Source organism: Cebus imitator, unplaced genomic scaffold (genome assembly GCF_001604975.1).
Source record: "Cebus imitator isolate Cc_AM_T3 unplaced genomic scaffold, Cebus_imitator-1.0 Scaffold23, whole genome shotgun sequence".
Taxonomy (NCBI): Eukaryota; Metazoa; Chordata; class Mammalia; order Primates; family Cebidae; genus Cebus; species Cebus imitator.
In genome coordinates, this window is record NW_016107338.1 from 11009 (window position 1) to 30025 (window position 19017).

The 19017-nt window shown below is 43.1% G+C and overlaps 1 protein-coding gene and 1 pseudogene across 2 annotated transcripts; both read right to left on the minus strand.

Moving 5' to 3' along the window:
* Window positions 1–5087: 5087 nt before the first annotated feature.
* On the minus strand, window positions 5088–6157 carry LOC108299588 (N-acetyltransferase 8-like). The gene is made up of 2 exons (XM_017521933.2): window positions 6108–6157; window positions 5088–5790 (listed from the first exon to the last, which is right to left on the minus strand). The coding sequence occupies exons 1-2, from the start codon at window positions 6155–6157 to the stop codon at window positions 5088–5090; spliced, it is 753 nt and encodes a 250-aa protein (XP_017377422.2).
* Window positions 6158–11603: 5446 nt separating this feature from the next.
* On the minus strand, window positions 11604–18257 carry LOC108299590 (annotated as a pseudogene). Its single transcript, XR_001823027.2, has 5 exons — window positions 17956–18257; window positions 15538–15700; window positions 13887–14009; window positions 12287–12456; window positions 11604–11745 (listed from the first exon to the last, which is right to left on the minus strand). The product of XR_001823027.2 is annotated as an EKC/KEOPS complex subunit TPRKB-like (transcript).
* Window positions 18258–19017: the final 760 nt, after the last annotated feature.

Below are 19017 nucleotides of genomic sequence, written 5' to 3' on the forward strand. Positions count from 1 at the left end.
CTAATGTTAGTTAATATTTGTACAGCAGTCTGCCATTTAAAAAGTACTTTCTGCTGGGTGTGGTGGCTCACTCTTGTAATCCCAGCACTTTAGGAGGCTGAGGCGGATAGATCACCTGAGGTCAGGAGTTCAAGACCAGCCTGGCCAACGTGGTGAACCCCATCTCTGTTAAAAATGCAAAAAAAATTAGCCAGGTGTGGTGGCACACGCCTGTAATCCCATCTGTCAGGGAGGCTGAGGCAGGAGAATTGCTTGTACCTGGGAAGCTGAGGTTGCAGTGAGCCAAGATCATGCCACTGCACAACAGCCTGGGTGTCAGAGCAAGACTCCATCTCAAAAAATAAAAAAGTACTTTTACATGTATTATCTTATTGAATCCACTCAACAATCCTGTGCTTATGAAGTAGCAGTTGTACTAACATCTTCTGTTGAGTGCTTTTTCTGTGCTAAGCTCAGAGGAGAAATGGTTACAATTAATACATAATTTTACAGAAGATAAAACAGGCTCAAGAAAGGATGACTTAAAACTTAAATTTAGTTCTTTCTCTTTTTTTTTAAATTGAGGCACAAATTGAGTCCCTATTTTTGGAGAGTTGGAGCTTCTTAGATTGTCTCCTGAGTCCTTTTGACACAACCTAGTAACCTTTGATCACGCTTTTTTTTGCTGTTTATGTGAAAAAAATTCTAGCCTTATCTTGTTCATTTCCTGACCCACCCTGAACTCAGCCATTTTCCCAAGGAGCTTTTGATTCCTTTTGGTGGCAATGATATTTAGAGATTACAGTCTGAGTGCTAGAGGTGCTCAGTGCTTCTATGCTCATTGTTTCCTGTCTCTTTCTGTGGACAGTACTAGGAAATATGTTTGTTTGTAATGTAAGATACATCATGAGTTCATGCTGATACCCTCCATTTAAACCCAGAACTTCAGTTCTAAAAGAACTGAAAGTAAGGATTTAAACAAATACTTGTACACCAGTATTCACAGCAGCATTTGTCAAATGGCCAAAAGGTGGAAACAACACAAGTGTCCATCAATATGTGAATGGATACACAAAACATAGTATATGCACACAATGGAATATTACTCAGCTAAAAAAAGAATAAACTGAATACATGCTACAATATGGATGAGCCTTAAAAATCATGCTTAGTGAAATAAACCAGACACAGAAGGACACATATGCGATTCCACTTGTATGAAGTACCTAGAATAGACAAATTCACAGAGACAGAAAACAGACTAAAGGATCTAGGTGGTGGGGAGAAAAGGGAATTATGGTTTAATGGTTAAGAGTCTTTTTGTCAGGGATGATCAAAACGTTTTGTGTATAGACAATGGTGATAGTTACACAATACTAGGAATGTAATGCCACTGAATGATACACTTTCGGTGGTTAAAATGATTTTCATGTAGCCTCTTCTGTCTTTTGTCTGTATCTATCTGTATCTGCTTTTCTCCCACCCAAGAATATCAGTTCTCAACAGTGCCTGGAATTCACTCTATCTGACAATTCAAATCCAAGTTCTTCTGACTCTATTCTATTCTTCTACTTAAGTCGTAGCTGCTTTATGCAGGCACTGGCCCTTGAATTGTAAAATATTAAATGGAACTGTTTATATAATTTATAGTTAAATATGAATTCATTCACATGGAATTTGATTTCAGTTTTGGACATCTATTGACTATGGTGTAGTTTTATTGAAAATCAAGTGATAATTCCTGGTTGAAGCAGTGTTAGAAAAAATGGCTCTTTTATCGGAATTGCATATTCTGATATTGGTATATTAAGTTTATCATAGTCTCTTGGCTTATATTCTGGGTCCCCTAATTACTCTTTAATTCTTTCTCTGCAAATGAAATAATACATATCTTGTATGGTTTTGCTTTATAGGATTTGCCAGAAACTATTCCTTACTTAAAAATATTTACAGTTAGTTGGGCATCAAGTGCCTGATGATGAGACTATCTTTAAGTTCAAACACACTGTTAAAGCATTTTTGAAAGAAAATAAAGATAACGGTGAGTTTTTGTTCGGCTTATTGGAACTTTGGTGTGCTATGAATGGGGTTGGGAAATTTTTGGTATTTTTTATAGTTGTAACCTTAGACCTGTTGTATTTAATAATGCTAAGATGATGAAAATATCAGATAGTGCTAACAGGGTAAGATGATTAGGAATGGGACAGACCCCTAGAAGGAAAACAAGAAGGAGTGCACCAGTGGAATTGCCCCTTTGTCATACATATTTAAGATATTTCTGCTGTTTTTCCACTTTGAGTACAAATGAGGAAGGATACCACCACCTCTTATTCTTCATGGGGGAGAACATAAGCCAAAGGCTGATGCTTTCTTGTTCCTGCTTTAAGATTTACCTTACACTATTGAAAATAGAACCTAACAGCCTCTTTATCTTAAGGATCCAGTTGCCTTTTTCTGGCATCTACCTACCAAAAAAAACGGGTAACTAACAAAATTTAAGACTGAAGAAACTTTTGTGTTTGGAAAGCCACTGACACCCACAGGACAAAGCCTTCATTTTGCCTTTTTTCAAATTTAGCTTGAGGAGTGTACACTCTTACATAAATCTAACGTAAATATTCCTTTTTAAAAAATGTGATGGCATAGTGGAGACAGAATAGAGACAGAGGTGGGAAGATAGGGAATGGAAGGTGAGAGGTAGAGACTGGGTCAGTGGGTTTGAAGATAAAATTTCCAATTATAACCCAGTCAGTCACTTAATGTAGACACTAGCTTTTGATTATGTTAACAGATCTTCGTTGTTCACAGATCTTCCCCTGTACTTTAACTTTAAAACTTGAGAAGTTTGGCTTTCTCATTTGTATACGTTGTTGTCACAGAAATACCACCTTTTAAGATATGAGGGTACAGCTGATGGCCTATTCACTGCTTCCAGGCTCGTTAGTGTGAAACTTTTATATAGCGCCTCATCTGTTCTGTGAGGGCTAGGAGGTCCTTATGAATACATGAGAACACATTTTTAAATCTTAGTTGTTCACATGTTACATTGATTGCCGTCAGATGGATAGACTGAACTCCATGTTGGTCTTCTGCCTGAGTTGTGCTGGCTGGCAGAGTCTTACAGTACCTACTTCCACAGCAGGCGTGGGACCTTGTTTGTAATCAGTTTGGCTACCTCTGCTGTAATCCCTTCCCACAGATACCAGGCTCACTGATAAAAAGAGGACACTACACCCTCCACTCTCTTCTAGAACTGGTGGAGACTCAAAATAAATTGATTCAGTAAACATGGAGATCCTTTTAGATTTGTTGTTAGATCGGACTACATTCACGCTTTCCTCTGGTCTTAAATTTTTTATTAAATAAATAAAAGATTTGTTGTTAGAATGTGAGGACACAGAGGTGTTAGCAGTCTTTGTTTTTTATTATAGCAGCTGACAGTTATCTAGGAAAATAAACATGTAGTGCATGTGGTTTAAGATGTGGGGTAGGGCCGGGCGCGGTGGCTCAAGCCTGTAATCCAACACTTTGGGAGGCTGAGGCGGGTGGATCACGAGGTCAAGAGATTGAGACCATCCTGGTCAACATGGTGAAACCCCGTCTCTACTAAAAATACAAAACATTAGCTGGGCATGGTGGCGTGTGCCTGTAATCCCAGCTACTGAGGAGGTTGAGGCAGGAGAATTGCCTGAACCCAGGAGGCGGAGGTTGCGGTGAGCCGAGATCGCACCATTGCACTCCAGCCTGGGCAACAAGAGCGAAACTCTGTCTCAAAAAAAAAAAAAAAAAAAAAAAGATGTGGGTTAACTATAGACAAAAAAGACAGTTCCTTATATTAAAAGAATAAATTAAGTACAGTGAGAATATAGAGGAGAGATTGAAGACAGCCTGTTAGAAGACAATATTCAAGCTGCAGGGAAGAGAATTTTGCCAGGATGAGAAAAGTACAGCCCAGTTTTGGGGATTAGGTACAAAAGGCACAAGGCTTAAAGCCATGGAGAGGCAGCCTCATGTGTGACTAGAAATAGTGTGAAAAGCCATGGAGTTCATGTTAATTTCCAAAACAAATTAAATTATCAAAACCATTAAATAAATTCTTGATTTTTGAATGAAATCATAGCATGGATCATCCCATTTCTGGGCCCTCTCCTAATGATATGCCTAGGACTAATGTTTTTACCCTGCCTAATTACTCTTTTTTCAAAGATTTTTAACTGACAGGATCATGGTCATTTCACAGACAACTACCCAAAAACATCCACAGACAGCGTTACTCCTTCAGTCAATCTGAGACCAGAAAACTCTCCATCCTGCCATCAGCAAGAAGTAGCCAGAAAGAAGATGCCACCCCTCATCCTTTTTATAAACATAGGGTCTGGATTAACAGAGCAGGAGCATCACCATCTTGGACAAGCACCACCATTTTAAAGTTCCCCTTGATCAACAGCCTAATTCCAACCCAAAGGCCATCATCCTAATGGTTAATGCCAGCATGCCCATGTACCACAAATGACATCTCCAACCAGAAACATTCCAACTCTAAGATAAACCCCTCCCTGACCAGAGACATGCCAGCCCTGAGATAACCTCCCCTCTGGCCGGAGGGATGTCAGCCCAAGGTAACCTCCCCTCTGACCAGAGATATTCCACCTGGCAATAAACTACTTCACACAGAAACATTCCAAACCCATGATAAACTCTCTCACCCTAAAACCCTTCAATGCTCTTAGTCTGTAAGAGAAAGTGCTCCTGACTGCAGTTGGCCAAAGCCCCTCTCAAGTTTATTTCCAAAATAAACCTGTCTTTGACCATTGAGCCACGTTGTATGTTTCTTTTCTCTTTCTTTAACTCTTACATCCTGGTCACTCATATTTGGCTCAGAATAAATCTCTGAAAATATTCTACAGAGCTTGACTCTTCATCAACACACAAAAGACCCAAAAAGACTGAATGAAACAGAGCCCCAGAAGCAACCCCACAATCAAACACGAGGGACTCAGATGAGAATGGACAATAAGCTTTTATTGTGTCATTGCACTGGAAGGTTGGGAATTGCTTACTGCTACAGCAGAGTGGACTCTATTCTAACCAATACACAAAGAAAGAGATCACAGGCCCCCTGCCTGAGCAGAAGGGAGGTGGTAGATGAAATGAACTCTAGGAACAGCCACTAGCCTCCGGCTCATGGTGTGGTAGGACTGATCCATCTCCTGGAAGCCCATGCCCTGGTAGAGGGCCAGGGCAGAGAACTGCACTGTATTCATGCCAAGGACAACTTCACTATAGCCCTGGTCCCGGGCAAATGGGAGGACAGTCCTGACCAGGGCTTTTGCTCTCCTCCTATGACGGTGCTCAATATCCACAAAGAGGTGAAGCAGCCGCAACTGCATCTCCCTCAAGGTGGGATCGTCAACGGGCAGAGCTCCCACCATGCCCAACACTTTCTCTTCAGACTCAGCCACCAAGAAGCAGGAGCCACGCTCACTCAGGTAGGATTTGGTGATGTCAGACATGTCTGTGAGCAGTGTCCTGTCTTCATACTTCCTCCAGGGATATTTGGCAAAGAACCACAGGGCACAGAGGAGGCTGAGGCTGAGGCTGAGCACCATGAGGAGCCAGGAGCCAGAGAGCAGGAGTTGTGTGAGTGGCCCCCCGGGTAAGAGCACAAGTGCTCGGGGCAGCTTCAGCAATTGGAGGAAGGTGGTCAAGGTGTGCTTATTCACCCCCGTGAAGAAGAAGCCCACGACACACTTGCGGTCGCGCTCTCGGTATTTGCGGATGTGATAAGGAGCCGTGGACAGACTTCTGTGTCTGAAATCTCAAAGTTCAGAAGAGAGAGCTAGACTCCCTGCACACCATTACAGCAGTCCTGAGGAAGAGAGAGGAAACCAGGTGAATGCCTGCATGGCTTCCAGCCTTCCAGGAACGGGAGACCTGCTAAAGGGCATGTCTTTCTGCTTTTGCCCATGAGGAAGCAGGCCTCTGCCACTGGGAGAAGGTAGGGTCAGAAAGACCTGCACTGGAATCTGGTTCCATCCCTTTTTAGCTGGGTGACCTCGGGCATGTTGCTTACCCTCTCTGAGCCTCCGTTTCTTCATCTATAAAGCCTTGATAGATGAACTACTCACCCCTCCTCCCTCTTTTCCCCTTTCCTGGATCTCTCAGGTTCTTGGTGCATTGAGGGGGCACCTACTGCAGGCAGGCCACATATCCAACCCCTTTGTTCTTTCTCCAAGGACCATACATTGCAGAAAACCTGTATCCAAACACGAGTTTCAGGAAAGACACCTTCTCCCTTGATAACAAATGTTTAGGTTGCTGAGAAGAGCATAAGGGCCAAGCACAAAAAACAGCCCAGCCTCCAGATCCCAAGGAAGGTGCAGGCTGAGAACCCTGTCCTTCCACCCATGTCCCCTCACCTGTCACCACAAGAGACTTGAGTGTCTAGGGATCCTCAGCTCTCAGCCGCTCACTGGCATCAAGAAGATAGTGTCCAGGGCCCAACCACCCCTGGAAAGCAGGCTAGCTGCCCCCTCATTGGTTGGCTCCTGAATTTTTGGTAATCATAAACCCTGGGGTCAAATTGCTGGGCTGTAACACAGCAGGGAGTGCATTCCCAAGTGCATTCCTCTATGTGGTCGCAGGGAATGAGCCCAGGGTAGGAGAGCCTGGCAGGCTGAGGGTCTGCAGTGTGCCAGGCCTGGGCTTGGCATGAAGGCACCAGATGTCAGAGGTGTGGCTGCCACCCAAGAGGACACACCTGATGGGGCTCCGGGAACAGGACAATGGTGGAGATGTCACATCCAGAATAACTGTTAGGAGGGTGAACTTGACAGGAGTTTTACATCGCAGGAATCAAAAAGGCACCTAAAATTACCTTAAGTAATAGAGGTGCAGGAAACCACAAACTCTAGGAAGACAGACAGGGTGGCCTGAAAGTGGGTTTGATCTGGTGTTTTTCTGCCATTCTGTGCGTGGCATCAGCTTTCTCATGAGACTGGCACTGTATAGGACTTGGGTGTTTGCCAGCCCAGTTGAAGCTATGTGCTTCATTGCTCACCACCAGCAGACAGGTGGGGGCTATCACCCGCAGTCCAGGTGACAGAGAAGGTTTACATGGGGACTCAGTCACACTTTCTGGGGACTAGATGTACATTTCATAGCAGGAGCCAGGTTATACTAAAGAGGCCCTGGCCCAGGGATACCAGCACCCCATAGAGATGGAGATTTCAGGAAGCTCAGGGGCTCAAGAGCTGAGTGGCAGTGAGCACTGCCCACAGAGGGGTCGCTCTTGAGTCAGGAGGGGTGGGAAACAGGTGCAGATCGGCAGCTGAAAGAGGTCCACCCAGGTGAGCACAGGTGAAACTGATGGTGGACAGAGGAAGAGTGTGCTGATTGGGAGGGGAAGGTGGAGCCTGTAGCCAGTTTGGGAATTCCCAAGTTGAGCAAAAGGTGTGCCAAGTCCTCTGGCTGGGCTTGTTAACAAAAGCACCTAACTCTTAAATTATCTGTAAGAGGTTTCTTCTGAGCCAATTAATGGCCATGGCCTGGGGAAGTCTCAAAGGGTCTTGAAAAAGTTTGCCCGGGACAGTCGTTTTATAGATTTGAGGGGACAGGAATTGGAGTAACATCATAAATCAACCCATGGAAGGTGCACATTGATTCGGCCTAACAAGGTGGGATATCTTGAAGTAGGGTGGGGGAGGTTGTTATAGGTCACAGGTGGATTTTAAGATTTTCTGATTGGCAATTGGTTGAAAGAGTTCAGCTTTGTCTAAGGACATAAAGTCAGTACAAATGAATGCTTCAGTTCAGAGAGAGAGTCTGCCTCTGCCACATGATGCTGTCCCAGATTCAGGGAGGTAAGTCAGCTACAGTATTCTGGGTCAATTTAAAACCCACTGAAAGAGACTCCATGGTTTCTAGGTGTATGTTAATTTTTGCTTAGCATGGCCTCTCATGTTGTACATAATCTAATCTGTACCTGATTGTCACAGAGTCTGTTCTGAATAATCTAATGATACCTGTTTTAGCATTCTTGCTGGTCAGTTTCGGGCCCCATACTCCAAAGTACAGGCTCTCATAAGGCTTCTCTTCCATCATGGCCAGGAATTTATTTTTTCAGGTTTCCCTAGGGTCCCCTTGACTAAGAGGGGGTCTGTTCCATTGGCTGGGGTCTCAGGATTGCAGGCCTTAGGACAGCCTCACAGCATGGTGCAGGGCGCTTGGCTGGATTTTCCTGAACCCTGAACTCCATGGTTCATGGGATAAGGGAACTGTGGGCCACCTGGATTCGGCTGAGATTCTTTCCCCAGGTGCAGGTGCAAGAGGGGAGGACAGGATGCTTTGGGGTCAGGGACAGAGGCTCCTGTCACTGAGACTTTGTACTCCTGGGAAGAGACTATTTTTGCAGTTCATCTGCCTCTCTGCAGTGCTGATGTGTAGCCCCAGCAATTCCAGTCCACTCTTGGCAGCCAGCCTTGAACATAGAACTGACCAGCCACATGGAAAACCTGAAACAAAGCCTCTAAAATGCAGCCTTTCAAAAATGCTCACCAGAGCTGTGTGTGGTTGCTCACACCTATAATCCCAGCAGGTGGATCACCTGAGGTCAGGAGTTTGAGATCAGCCTGGCCAACGGAATGAAACTTCGTCTCTACAAAAAATATAAAAATTCTCTGGGTGTGGTGACATGCACCTGTAGTCCCAGCTACTTGGGGAAACAGGCAGGAGACTCATTTAAACCCAGGAGGCAGAGGTTGCAGTTAGCCAAGTTAGCACCACTGCACTCCAGCCTGGAAAAGAGAGTGAGACTCTGTCTCAAAACAAAAAACAAAACAAAACAATTGCCAGAGTTTCTTAATCAGACTTGGCGTAGCCAGTGAGCTACTGCTGCCTGCCGTGACGTGGGTGCTGTTTTTCCCACTAAAAACCCAGAACTCTGCCTCGGGAGACAGGGCTCAGCTGCAGCCTCCTCAGCTAACCGTGAAGGGCTGTGTGGGCACCTCAGGGGCTCCTTAAACCCACAGTGGTGTGCAGATATGTGGGCTCACTCTCTACATCAGATCTCCAAAGGTGTCTGCGATCCCAAAAGGTTGGAAACTATTAAACTTGATCATTTCCGAAATGTCTTCCAGTTAAAAAGTCCTCAGTTCCAGTTCATTTTCAATTCCTAAATAAAGGGATGGGTCCTGGAGCTTCCCGGGAAGCCAGCCTGCAACTGAGCACTTGCTGCAGATAATGCCGGAAGTGCAAACCCAAAGATGTGTGTGTCTGGCCTGCATGTGGAAGCTTTCATAGTCAGGTCTTGCTTTGTGACAGTGAGGGGTGACCAGGGAAGCCTATGTGAGGGGCAGGGAGAGACCAGCAGCCCAGCCTGGGGAGCTGCCTTAACCACAGCTCACCTCACTTCCTCAGAGCTAAGGTTTTCTTGAAGGGCATATGCAGATTTATAAAAATGCTAAGCAAGCTGGGTAGTTTTTTTTTTTTTTTTTTTTTTTTTAGCATATGGAAAAAAAACAAATTTTCATTCCAAAGACCCTGTGTTGGGCTTGGAAGAACTGGTGGCACAACTGAGGAGTCCCGGAACACTGCTCTCAGAAACAGTGTTAGGGCAATTAAAAAAATTAAAAAGACAACAAAGAGGCTTAATTCTCCCTGTTAAGAACAAGGGAAGCGGTGTCCTCTCTCCCTTTTCTTAGACCGTTTTCTTTGGAAAACTTGTCATTGTAAATCCTTCCTCTGCTCCTTTGAGGGGCATGCAAAGCTTTTTGACAGTGAAATAAGCCTCTCCTCAGCTTTGCAACCCAGGGCTGTGTTCCTGAAGGACCTGGGAGTCCAGTCTTTGAAATGCCATCATCAGAGCAGCCAGGGCCCTATCTGCCAGCCTCGGTGGGAGCCTACCATCTGCTCTGAGTGGTAAATCTACCTCCTGACATTAAGAGTTTATTTTCCTTTGTAACAAGGTAATTAGTAAACACAGGTGGTCAGGTAAATTGGGGTTGAATCTCCAATGAAATGAGTGTCACCAAAGGTGCTGTGCAATCCCCTGACTAAGCATGGCTTTTCTTGAGAGTGTGCAGTGTGCAATGGGTTGGACCCACTGGCTAGTTTAGCGATGAGATTTCTGTCTTTGCAGCGCCTTGGCAGATCATTGCTTGTGATGTGCATCTCACTCTGGGTTAATGCCTCTTTGGTGATGAAAGTGTTTTCTTCTTTTACCTCTGCAGAGGCTTACTGGGATAGATTGATTGTAATTCTATTTTTGCACCACTAGAGGACAGACTTTGGGGTTAGGCAGCTGGGGAGGAGTTTAGAACCTACGCCTAGGCCTTCCACACTCCTCAGGCACCCAGTTCATCAGTAGTAGAACTTAAACCCAGGACTTCCTGGACTCCATACTGACTGGAAAAAGGAATTCATTCTCTTTCATTGCTGACACTCCTGGGTGAGTGTGTGTAGTAGTTACACTTTCCCCATTCCACCTTGTGCCTCCTTCCACTACAGGGGACCCCAAGAGGCCTGGCCCTGCTTGCTCAGTGCACCCCTGAAAAAGGGAGCCTGGGAGATGAGGATCCTGCCAGGGGCCAGGTGTTGGTCAAGGTGAATATGAACATGGAGGAAGAAGATGGAGTCCTCCCCTGATGGGGTCAGGGATGTGGTGGGAGTGCTCAGGAAGCCATGGCTCCCGGCTGGGGCCAAGGACCTTCCTCAGCAGCTGGAGTCTGACTTCTTGGGGTTGTGTTCTGACTCCCCTTCCCACACAGGCTGTTTCCTTCTAGAGGCCCAGGGACAATGGCAGGTTCGCAGTGGCACTGCAAAGGTAGGGTTGGTGGGGGTTCCTGGGGAGCAGTCCTGCTGTGGCCCTGGCTACCCCCTTGCCCAGGCTCCATGTACACCCTGAGTTCCCCTGGCACAACTTTTCTTCTTTCCATGAGGAACACCCTCACTTCCACCTGGGCCTCTGTCAGGAAGAAGGGTGGGAGCTCTGCCAAGGCATCCCTGTGACCACCCGCAGTGGGAGGCATCCGCCAGGCCTCTGCACAGGAGCTGCATGGGCCTTGTGTGTAAAACTGGGGTAGTAACAGTATCTACCTCATGAGGTTGCTGTGAGAATTAAATGGGTTCCTACAAGTGAAAAACACTTAGAACCAGGATCCAGAGGCTTGCAAGGGGTGAGCTGGAGTAGCCATGGTAAGTAAGGAGAGGGAGGTGAACTGATGGATATAAAATCACCAAGGCAAAAATTTAAAAAACAAAAACAGTAAGCAGCTGGGTGGCTCATGCCTGTAATCCCAGCACTTTCTGGGGTGCAGCAGAAGCATCACTGGAGTCCAGGAGTTTGAGACCAGTCTGGGCAACATAGTGAGACCTCATCTCTACAAAAAAAAAAATCACTAAGGCAAGAAACTAGTATACTGTAGGCATTCCATAAGTGTACAATTTTTATTCCAATTATATAAAAATAAAATATATTTGAGTAGAAACAGAACTCTAGAAGACAATAACAAATAATAGTAACTCGTTATCTTTTAAAATAATATGAGGTAGGACTAGAAGTGTTTTTTATACTATTCTTGATTTAAACTTTTCTATAATGCATATATATTAGTTTTATAATCAGGCAAGGAAGATCAATGTTTTCTTTAATGCTGAGAATTTCTGTTAATATTTTTGACATTTCACAAAACATCTTTTGTTGACATTCTACAAATGATACCATCCAATAATGTCCCAATACTTTCTTCTTGTGAAGAGAGTTTATGTTATCTTTAAAAAATGAAAGACAAATTATGACTTGCTGATAGTCATTCACTAATAATTGCCATTATATAAACATGTGTAAGTGAAATCATTCCTCATTCAATCATTGGGTTCATGGTATAACAATGAATGTGATTAAAATATTCAAAATCGATGGCAATTTATTACTTGCATTCCCTTTAAATTGCTGCTATGGAGGCAACTCTCAAGAATATAAAACCAAATTTCTATCCATTGTGAAAGCACATATCTAGATATAACTTCATATTAAACTTATTTTACATTTTAAATATACTATGTAAGTTTGATATTTAAAGGATTCACTTTCTTAATGTGGAGAATGCTTATGTCAGCTGAGTTTGTAATTATATTTTACATAACCCCACACCTCCCAGTTCTTCGTATCTATAATTATTAAGTAATTTAAAAAATTAACTTTCTCAAAAGTTCAAAAAAAAAAAAAAGGAGCCCTGTTGATCAATAGGCAAACATCATCAGCATTACTGCTCATCTGTCACACTCCTTATAAAAACATGGACTGGCAAATCTTTTTGACTCTGTAATATTTGTTATTTCAGGAAGACTTTCCAGAGAAACCTGATGACCTTCTACTTGAGATATCAGGTACTCTTGATTTGTTTTTCTTCCTCTTCAATGTAAACAATTAGAAGTGTCTTTTGCTGAGATACCAAATTTTTTCAAAGCCTCTGAAATCTAAGAGAAAAAAATGAAAACAAACAAAAAAACCAAGATAATTAACCATTATTTCCTATGTCTGAAACATTTCCTCATCTGCCTTCTTCCTTGGTCAGGCTCTTATTTTTCATGTCCTAACAGTTCTCACTGCCTAGGTTTTCACTTCCAATAATTCTTTTCCAACATCCATTGGTACTTCCTTGAAAGCACTACCTACTTAAAGGTACACCTTGTTCCAATGGAATCAGGCCCAGCCTTCTTGGCACTGCATGAAACCACCACCTCCCTCTGGTACCCAGTGGCCCTCCAGCCAGGTGCTTCTGCCTTCTGGCCAGTCTGGCCTTCCTGGTGATCCAGTCACATTTCATGCCCTTCTGGCTTTGGCCAAGCTTTGTCCTCTGCTTACATGTCCCTTCTGCCCATGGCTTCGCTGCTGAACATGTGCTTCAAGCTCCACAGTTCCGATGCCGCTCCACAGTTCCGATGCCACTCCCCACTACACCCTCCTCCGTCCAAAATGAATGGCTTAATTGCATTTCCCATTATATTATTTATCTTAGGGCATTTTAACTTCTATCTTGTTTATCGGGCCTCTCCTAAGGAACAAAATTGTTTCTTCTGCCCCTAGAACTGTAATGGAACAGGGAAAAGTTCAACAGATGTTTACTGAATTCAGGAGTTTCCTGAATTATGTCCAGTGATCTCAAGGAAACGATAATTAGTAAATCTTATTCCAGGTAACGGGCAACTCTATTACCAGGCTGAGATAACTGCATTTTATCAACTTTTCAATCATCTGTATTTTAACCTATGCCACAGGTTTCCTAACTTTTCTCTAGATGACATTAGTACTTAGTTATTCATAGCCGCAATAATACTCAAACCTCATCAGCAAAATTTCAGTGATTTTTTTCATGTGCTACATGTGGGATGTCTTTAGCTCCATAACTTGCATTGAAAACGCATGAATATAAGTATTTCAAACCATAAACTCTTCCTATGTACTGGGTGTGTGAGTGAAGATATGTTAAAGACTGCTGTAGGTACCAGCCAGTTCCTGGTATATGAAAAGGAGGTGGATCCCACACTCAAGGAATTAACAGGAAGAGGGAAAGATATGCATGCCAGCACACAAAATATCTACGCCTAATGTTTTATCATTTAGATTTCTGTCAGCTTCTTAAGCAAAAATACTTGAGGGGTCTTCCTGACCCTATATAGTAAGAACAACAGATAAAATTAACCTCACTTAACTAAATTTTTGTTTACTCACATGTAAACTTAGTAAGAGGCAGGGTTAAACCTCAACTCTCTGTCCAGAGCTCTCTTCACTATTATTCTGGTTTATTACTAACCACTGGCTTGCAGGAATTTAGCCTCCAACCCAACACTGGGGAACATGTATGTTATTATGACAAGGTCAACAGAAATAGGAAAGTCCACATTACATTGTTATTTGGGGAAAGGTTGTAAATAATTTCAGTAGATAGAGTTCTTGTCTTCATTTTTCCCAGTTTGTAGAGGTGAACTGCTTTGTTTGCTGCCACAAGTATCTGAAATGGATCGACAATCTACCAAACAGAGCAAAAAGAATTAATTACACATGGAGAATCTGCAGTGTGTGAAAACACTTGGCAACTCATGGTAACTCCAGTGTCAAGCTGTTTTACCTCATCACAATTCTTACAGTCTATATTTTCAAAACTATTATCCCAAGGGCCTGGGTAGTCACAGAATTTTAAAGCTGCAAGAAACTTATGCAAATAGTAAAAAATTTTAAGTAACATTAATTGAGGGCTAATATTATGGCCAAGATCATATTTTAAACATTTTACTCGTATTATTTTTGTTAATCCTCAAAACTACCCTATGAAATTGATATCAGTAGTAGTAGTAATAGTAATAGTGGTAATATGTAATTGATGAGTAAATCGAGGCAAAGAATGTCTGGGTTTGAATACCATCTCTGTCACCAATCACCTAGGGAATTTAGGCAAGTTCCTTAGCATTTTATTTGTTAGAGACAGATGAAACAGTTCACTTCATAAGGCTGTTGTGAAGATTAAGCGAGTTAGTATATGTAAAGCACTTGGAACAATGCTAGGAATGCAATGCACAGTATATAAAGCTTGGCTATGTCTTGTTCAAAGTCCTAAGTAGTAGGTCTGGGATTAAGTCCTGGTAACATGATCCCACTTTGTGTGTCTGTTGTTTTTTATTTTTTTGAGACAGAGTCTTGCTCCGTCACCCAGGCTGGAGTGCAGCAGCTAAATCTCGGCTCACTGCAACCTCCATCTCCCAGGTTCAAGCAATTCTTGTGCCTCGGCCTCCCAAGTAGCTGGGACGGGACTACCAGCACACACCACCATGCCCACCTAATTTTTGTATATTTAGGAGAGACAGGGTTTCACTATGTTGGCCAGGCTAGTCTCAACTCCTGGCCTCAAGCAATCCACCCACCTCGGCCTCTGTGTGTGCTTTTAACTGCTACACTATGCTTCCTCTGCAGACTGTCTTGTTAAGAACCCCCGTTTTACCGATGAGAAGCTGGAGATACAGGCATTTCCCATGTTAGAGCCAGACCACAACCTTTCCTATTTCCTAGGGCAGGACCTGGCACTTCTGCCTCAATTCACTGTTACAGTGAAGGTTGGCTGCATCTGACTTAGATAAGAATTTTTTCCCTAAAGGTGACAGAATTTTAGACTACCCTACTATAACATCATAAAAATTAATGTATACTTAAATGCTCTGTATAGCTCATTCATTCTTTTTTTTTCTTTGAGACAGAATTTTACTCTTGTTGCCCAGGCTGGAGTGCAATGGTGCTATCTCAGCTCACTAGAACCTCCACCTCCTGGGTTTAAGTGATTCTCCTGCCTCAGATTCCCAAAGTAGCTGAGATTACAGGCTACCACTACCACACCCAACTAATTTTTTTGTATTTTTAGTTAAGACGGGGTTTCACCATGTCGGCCAGGCTGGTCTTGAACTCCTGACCTCAGAAGATCCACCCGCCTCAGCCTCCCAAAATGTGGGGATTACAGGCATGAGGCACCGTGCCCAGCTGGCTCATTCATCCTTATAATTTACATTTACCACTGTAGGATTTATCAGTGATCCATCGATGGTCCCTTCCATGGCCTTTCTTCTCAAATCTCCTGGATTTTTGACATCTTTAAATAACAGAAGAGTCACCCTGCATTCAGGAAATAGGTCCAGCTGATGTGTTAACTGCATTTCACAGATAAGCAGGATTCTGCTGCACACAAAATGAAAAGACCAAGAGATTTCTTTTTGTTTAAGAGTTAACATTAGAACTCATTTCTTAACAACTATTCAATAACTTTGACAGTAACATGATTTAAAGTGTCAAACTAGAAAAGTCCATCGCTAAAGCCCATCTGGCATCCTCATGAAATGCTGTCTTTCTAACCCTGCTGAGCTGTTTCTAGTTTCACTGCCATTCCTGGGGGAAAGCCAAGGGGCCTAGCTGGTTGCTGTTTATTCAGCTAAGGCAGGCTCAGATGCATGCTTGAAGAGCTGCTTCCCCAGCAGACAAGTTGGAGCAGAATGTCAGGAATTTTTTCAACAAAAGGTTATTTAGGTATTAATGAAGCACTACTCTATCTTGGTCTTTTTAATTTCCTGATCTCATCATTTTATTTATATTTTAGCAAGGCCTAGTCATAAGTATTAAGGAAGAAAATAATTTTAAAGAATAAAGTATCACACTTGACCCAAAGATATTCATTCCACAGATGGAAATTAAGCAGAGAGGGTACAATTATTAAATAATCAATATTGCTCCTTTCTTGGACATAAGCTTAACAAGGAAAGGTTATTATATATAAAGACATAAAAGATAACTTGAATAACTAGAAAGACATGATCATATCTTTGAATGGAAAAACTATGTATTACAAAAATTTATTTAAAACAACTTCAGGCAAATTCCTAATGAGATATTTTGGTGGGGGCAATTTGATAGAGTCATTTATCCTTTTACCTGGCAAATTATATTTCTAAAACTCTTTCTGATGGAATTCATTATGAATCCAAGAATTATATAATAAGATGTTGCTCTCATTATTTTAACAGTAAAAAGTTGAAAACAATTTATCTAGCTAATTGAAGGGATTCATTGTGATTTAACAGCCATTAAAACGTGGTCTTGATGGTGTGTAAAAACGGCAATAAATGACATTAAGTAAAAACATCTGATTGGAAAACAAACTGTGGCCAAATTGTGGGTTTTTAAAAAAGCTTTTAAACAATTATTAAAAAGAAAACACACAAACAGGTTAATGTTATCTCTTACTAAGAATTACATATGACTTTTTCTGTTAAAAACAAGAAAAAAAATTTGTGAACAATATCCTGGCACGCAGTTCAATCTTCAGTCATGCTAAGGGGAAAAAAATGGATACAGAAAGAGATAAATAGTAGGATCCCAATTATATAAAAAGATGCACACATTTTTTAAAAACACATGAAGGAAACACACTAATATATGACCATCTTAGGTAGTGATATTCCAAGGTGATTTTTACTGTCCTTTGTACAAAAGAAAGTATTTTGTTATGTATATTCTGAATTTTCTACAGTGAGCATACAAACCATGAGAACACATAATCGGAAAGGAAAAAAAAATGTGGTTTTAACACTGAGTGGGGAAGAACCCTTAGAAAACCTCAAAATGGTTTGTTCTTGTTTAGTGTAATTCACTCACTCAGGCCAGAAACTTGGAATCATCGTTGGGTAGCCAACCTGTCACTCAAATCCTGTATCTAATCCGTAAAGTCCTGAATTTTCACCTCCTGAATATACTTTTGATTCGTCCACTTCTCTCCCATATGTAGGCTAGGTCACCACCGCTCATCTGCAGTGGTAGCCTCCTGTTTCCTCCTCATTGTTTCTCACAATTCCTGCCCTCCTATAATCCAGTCTTCCCCCGCAGTTATAGTGATCCTTTCAAAATGGACATCAGAGCTAGTCGTTCTGCTGCTCTTATGATAAAGCGCCTACTTTGTGTCACGGTGATCCATACCGTAACATCTGGTCCCTGCCTCCTCTTCTGCTACCGCCGCAATGGACTTCTCTAAGTCACCAAGTTTTCTCCCCGATTCTGCCCTATCGGACAGGTAGTTCCCTCTCTCATTTCAGCTCCGCCTGACGCACTCCTCCCTCCCTTCAACTCCATTTGGAGCCCATTTGCTACAGCCCAGAACCCCGGGACTAGGGCTCTTTTTAGTCTGAGGATTAGCTCCCTTTTGGCCCCAATCACACCGTTAAAGAATCGTGCGCCTATCCACTGTATGCCTCCTCACTGAACGATATTTCTTGAGGGGACAGACTGACTCTATCATTCCCGTGCTCCATTCCCGGAGGCTGGCCTCGTTGGCGCTTAATAAACACTGGCTGAAGAAACCGCAATCATTGTCCCAAGGACACGATTAAAGCTGCCGGGACCCTCCCCCTCCCGAGCCGGCCCGTTAGTGCACAAGGAAAACTCACCATCCGGTCCCCAGTGAGTCTCGGAAGATCTCCCGCTCTGAAACGAAACTCATAACTTCCGGAAGCGATGGCCAATCCCCGTCTACCCGTCTTCTTCGAGCCAGTTTCCGGATAGCCCGACCCGGGGTTGCCAAGTTTTTCCGGGTCCAGGTAGGAGGGGTGCTTCCGCCCCTCGTCCCGCCCATTCTTCCGCCTCTCCAGCCTGTGTCACCTCTATGGACGCGAAGGAGAATAGGAGCTATATGTCACTTCCGACGAAGGAAATTGAAGACTCTGTGGGCTGGGACCGGAAGCTGAGGTCTGGTTTCGAATCTCTGCTCTGTTTTAACCTGTGCTGGGCGGTGCACCGGGTGTCCTCGGTTTCTTCCTGTACAAGGAAAAATACTGACCAAGATGAGTTCTACATGGATTTTGCTGCTTCAGATTTCTTAGTTCTTTTTCAGGGCCTTGTCTCCTATGACACTTTGGACTTTTGAGTTTAATGCTGAAACATGTTAAAACTTTGGGAGATGATTGGGAAGACATGATTATGTTTTGCAATGTGAGAAGGACATGAGATGTAGGGGTCCAGGAGTGGATTGATACAGTTTGAATATATGTCCCTGCCAAATCTCATGTTGAATTGTGGTCCCCATTGCTGGAGGTGGGGCCTGCCGGGAGGTGTTTGAGTCGTGTAGGTGGATTTCTTATGGCTTGGTGTCCTTGCAATAGTGTGAATTCTAGGGCGATCTGGTTCTGTAGAAGTGTGTGGCACCCCCCCAACACATACTGTCTCTTGCTCCATTTCTCACCGTATGATATGTCTGCTCTCCCTTCTCCTTCTGCCAATAGAAAAAGCTCCCTGAGGCCTCCCCAGAAGCAAAACAGATGCTGGTACTATGCTATGCGTCTGTACAGCCTGCAGAACCATGAGCCAATTTAACCTCTTTTCTATATAAACTACCCAGTCTCAGGTATTTCTTTATAGCAATGTAAAAACAGCCTAATTGGGGGAGTAAGAGAGGAGATGGGGAGGCATTACACACTGGGCTAAAACATGAAGGACATTCAGCCAGGTGCAGT

Bases quoted from the DNA above. Each gene is read 5' to 3' on its own strand.
- LOC108299588 (XM_017521933.2), bottom strand. From the start codon at position 6,157: ATGCACCAAGAACCTGAGAGATCCAGGAAAGGGGAAAAGAGGGAGGAG. The intron at 5,791-6,107 runs GTGAGTAGTTCA...TTGAGATTTCAG, and splicing joins GGGGAAAAGAGGGAGGAGGG to ACACAGAAGTCTGTCCACGG.